The sequence below is a fragment of the Octopus bimaculoides genome, chromosome 20, assembly GCF_001194135.2.
Source record: "Octopus bimaculoides isolate UCB-OBI-ISO-001 chromosome 20, ASM119413v2, whole genome shotgun sequence".
In the NCBI taxonomy this organism is placed as follows: domain Eukaryota; kingdom Metazoa; phylum Mollusca; class Cephalopoda; order Octopoda; family Octopodidae; genus Octopus; species Octopus bimaculoides.
This window is the reverse complement of record NC_069000.1, coordinates 42,026,454-42,029,933: the sequence shown is the minus strand read 5'-3', so window position 1 is coordinate 42,029,933 and position 3,480 is coordinate 42,026,454. Positions and strand designations below refer to the sequence as shown.

Sequence of the window (3,480 nt, the reverse complement as noted above, 5' to 3'; positions counted from 1 at the left end):
TTACAGCCCGACTTAGAATTAGTAGAAGCCAGCATTAGAAAAGATTACTTAATGAAATTTGCAACAGCGTTTTAGGTCTTTCGTTTGATTTGTATTTGTAATTTAAAAAAATTTTTTGTATCATATTTTGTTTTATTGCAGAACTGACTTTGACGCAAGAGCAACAGAAAGCTCTAAGCTACTACAAGAAGAATTCTCAGTCAATAGAAATCGTGAAAGATGACGTCCTTCAGAAAATTAATTTCAGAGTCCGAAACAAGGTATTGTATACTGTAATAGATTTTACCTGCTTCCTTCTTCAGTGGAACCTAAGTTCACGAATGTCACTCGTCACGAACCAGGTCTAAAATATCCGTGACAGTCCGGCCTAACGGTGCCATTGTCAATGTGTTAAGGGCCCATTGCATGCCATATGTGTGTGTAAATATATATATATTTATACGTATGTATAATGAAGTTAAAATCAGTGGGTACAAAGATTTGCGCACCCTAGTTTTATTTTACAGCTAATCACATCTTCCTTCGCCAAGACCTACGCACGTTTCCGCTACAAGCCGGTGCGCACTGTTCAATGTGCATCTTTGTGTTAATTATCTGTGCAACTTCACAAACTGATGAAGCGTGAGTAGGTCTTGGCGAAGAAAGATGTGATTAACAGTAAAATAAAGCTTGGATGTGCAAATCTTTGTTCTCCTGATTTCAATTTCATTATTTTTCTTTACGGACACTATGCAGTCCTTATAACGACATCTGGATTTACAAAGTGAGGATTAACCGAGTATAGTAAATTTTAACTAACTAGAGTTTATCTACATTCACTGTGGTTAGCCAGCATTGATAAGCAATATGAGTGAGCACGGTACCCGCTAGGATTATATCCGCTTAACCATTTTAAAACTTTATATATATATATATATATATATACATGGTGGTATATGTTTTTATTACAGAACGTCCTTCGGGAAGAAGTGAAAGAGAAGTTGAAATGGAACGTGGACAGATCGTCGCCAAGCAATAAGATCCGTGATTTAATGGGATGGACAAAAGATATCATGAAGGATATCATGTACCAGAGGAAGATATTATGTAATCCCATTGCCATATTCTTCACACATGGATGGTAAGAAAATGTGTCATTGTTGCCAAAGACTTAGCATTGTATTGATGTGAGCTTCCGAGAAATTTATCGCAATACGTGTAATCTCAATTATATTTATTTTAGAATCTACCGTGTGCGTGTGTGTGTTGTGCGTGTGCGTGTGTGTAAAGTAGTAATGAGACACGTGCATACTTCAAGAGTTTCACCATCATGAATTTTTCTGTGGAATTTTTCACCAAGATACGCGACAAATATTCATGAAATTACGAAGGAAAAGAAGAGACGAGAAGATGTAGCTTCAATGCACGATATAAAAGAAATATTTCTGATTGTTAACTCGTAACAAATCTTCCGATGTCGAACGTTCTGATTCGAAAATTGTTTCTCTCATCAGGCGGTGTGAAAAACTGAATCCAGTTGTAATAAACAGTCTTGGAATTTTTTTATACAAGACTTTCCAGAATGAGAGGATATGTTACAATCATATATATTAACTTGAAAGTCCCGCCAGTAGAGAACAACCATTTCATAAGAATAAATTTGTAAATGACAAAACGAGATCATTTTGCCTTGAGAGGAGTTTTGACTATACAGAATTTACCGGGTCATATGACATACGAATTTACGATTCTAATTCGGAAACTGTTTCCCTCAACAGGTTGTGTGAAAAACAGAATCCCTTTGTAACAAACAGTCTCAGAGACTGCATACAGAACTTTCCAGAATAGAGATATGTGCTATAAATTCATACCCAGCTTCGATAAAGTTGTCTTACGAAGAGAAAAACCCACCACAAATTAACTACGTAAGGGTAAAAGCAATTGGTGGTAAGATATTCGCGTCCTCCACGAAGGATATGTTCCCATCAGTTGAGCACAACCGTCGCATAAGCATAAGTTTGTAAGTGAGAAAAATGAGAAGATAATTCTGCGTGTCGCAAGAAAGAAATAAGTTTTGATCCTGTTTTAAACGACAGAACTCACCTCACCATACCGCACACGAATTTGTTGTATTCCAATATTTTACAAATTTCATTCACTAACTTTTGCCAACGTTGACTTTTACCAATTTTAGTTCGGGTTGTAGTACGTGTGCCTGAGAAGCCTTTGACATATTAAAGCACACAGACATAAACTAATTATTTATTTCATATGAAAAGAAAAATCATAAGAATAATAAACTGCTCCTGGTTTCTTGAATTTATTGCACCCTTCTATTGACTAATTGAACTGGCAGGATCGTTAGCTCACCGGACTAAATGCTTAACGGCATTTCTTCTCGTTTTTATGTTCTGCGTTCAATTTCCGCCGAGGTCGACTTAGCCTTTCATCCTTTCGATAAATTAAGTATCAGTTGATCATGCGCGTTAAATGTGATAGATTCACCCGCCACCAAAAAATCTTTTTTAAATTTCAGGCCTTGTGACAATAGTAGAAAGAATTAATGAGAGAATTCCAAAGACTTAATAGGGATCAAGTTCTAGGCAAAAATCTAAATCACAGCACCATTTTGTTCCTTTCTTTAATCAAGATCCTGAAACAAATGATTTTTATACTCTTTATGACAAATGAATTTACCGAATTTGCTATGAACTCTATTTATGTTTTATTGCTTTCGTTTCAATAGGCTTCTTTGGAACCACGGAGCAACCATTCTCAGTCTGGCCATCAACATCTTGATGTTGATAACTTGGAATTCACGGGCCTCCATGGAAGACTATTTAAAAATCAACGAAAGCAACATCGCAGAACGCAACAGAGTGTACCACGAAATTCAGATGTAAGTATTGATATTGTTACTACTGCTCCTGCACCTGCTGCTGCTGTTGTTGTTGTTGTTGTTGTTGTTGTTGTTGCTACTGTTCTTGTTGTTGTTGTTGTGGTTGCTATCGTTGTAGTTGTAGCTGTTGTTGTTTCGGTCGGCCCAATGACGAGAAAGTATTATTATTATTTATCGTTGTCATCTAACTAAACTCTTACTTTTTAGACACAATATATCCTCAGAGTGAAGTCACGTGACCCGGCCCAGTGGTTACAGCGTTGCACTAATGATCACAAGATCGTGGGTTCGATTCCCCCCTACTTCATGCTGCGTTGTGTTCTTGAGCAGCACACTTTATTTCACTTTGCGATCACTTCGACACCTGACGCGTGGCACACCGCGCACCTGTTCAGGTAACGTCGATATGATGGGGAGAGTGATGTTACATTTGATAATCACTATAAGCAAGTCATTTGTACGGATCGTTTGGCAAGAAATTGTAGGGACCCCTCCTGTCGTGTGTCTTTTCGGTGGGTTTGGAAGACGGAAACTCTGCGTGGAAGTCCGCTAATACACACATACAAACGCACACACACACACACACACACACACACACACAC

General features: G+C 37.7%; 1 protein-coding gene across 1 annotated transcript in view; it reads left to right on the top strand.

Annotated features, from left to right (window-relative positions):
* LOC106873492 (inositol 1,4,5-trisphosphate receptor type 3) overlaps positions 1–3,480 on the top strand; it is a 228,934-nt gene that overhangs the window by 198,783 nt on the left and 26,671 nt on the right. Inside the window, 3 exon segments of the mRNA XM_052974976.1 lie at positions 135–260; positions 951–1,120; positions 2,726–2,878. Coding sequence (XP_052830936.1) covers positions 135–260; positions 951–1,120; positions 2,726–2,878 — 449 coding nt within the window.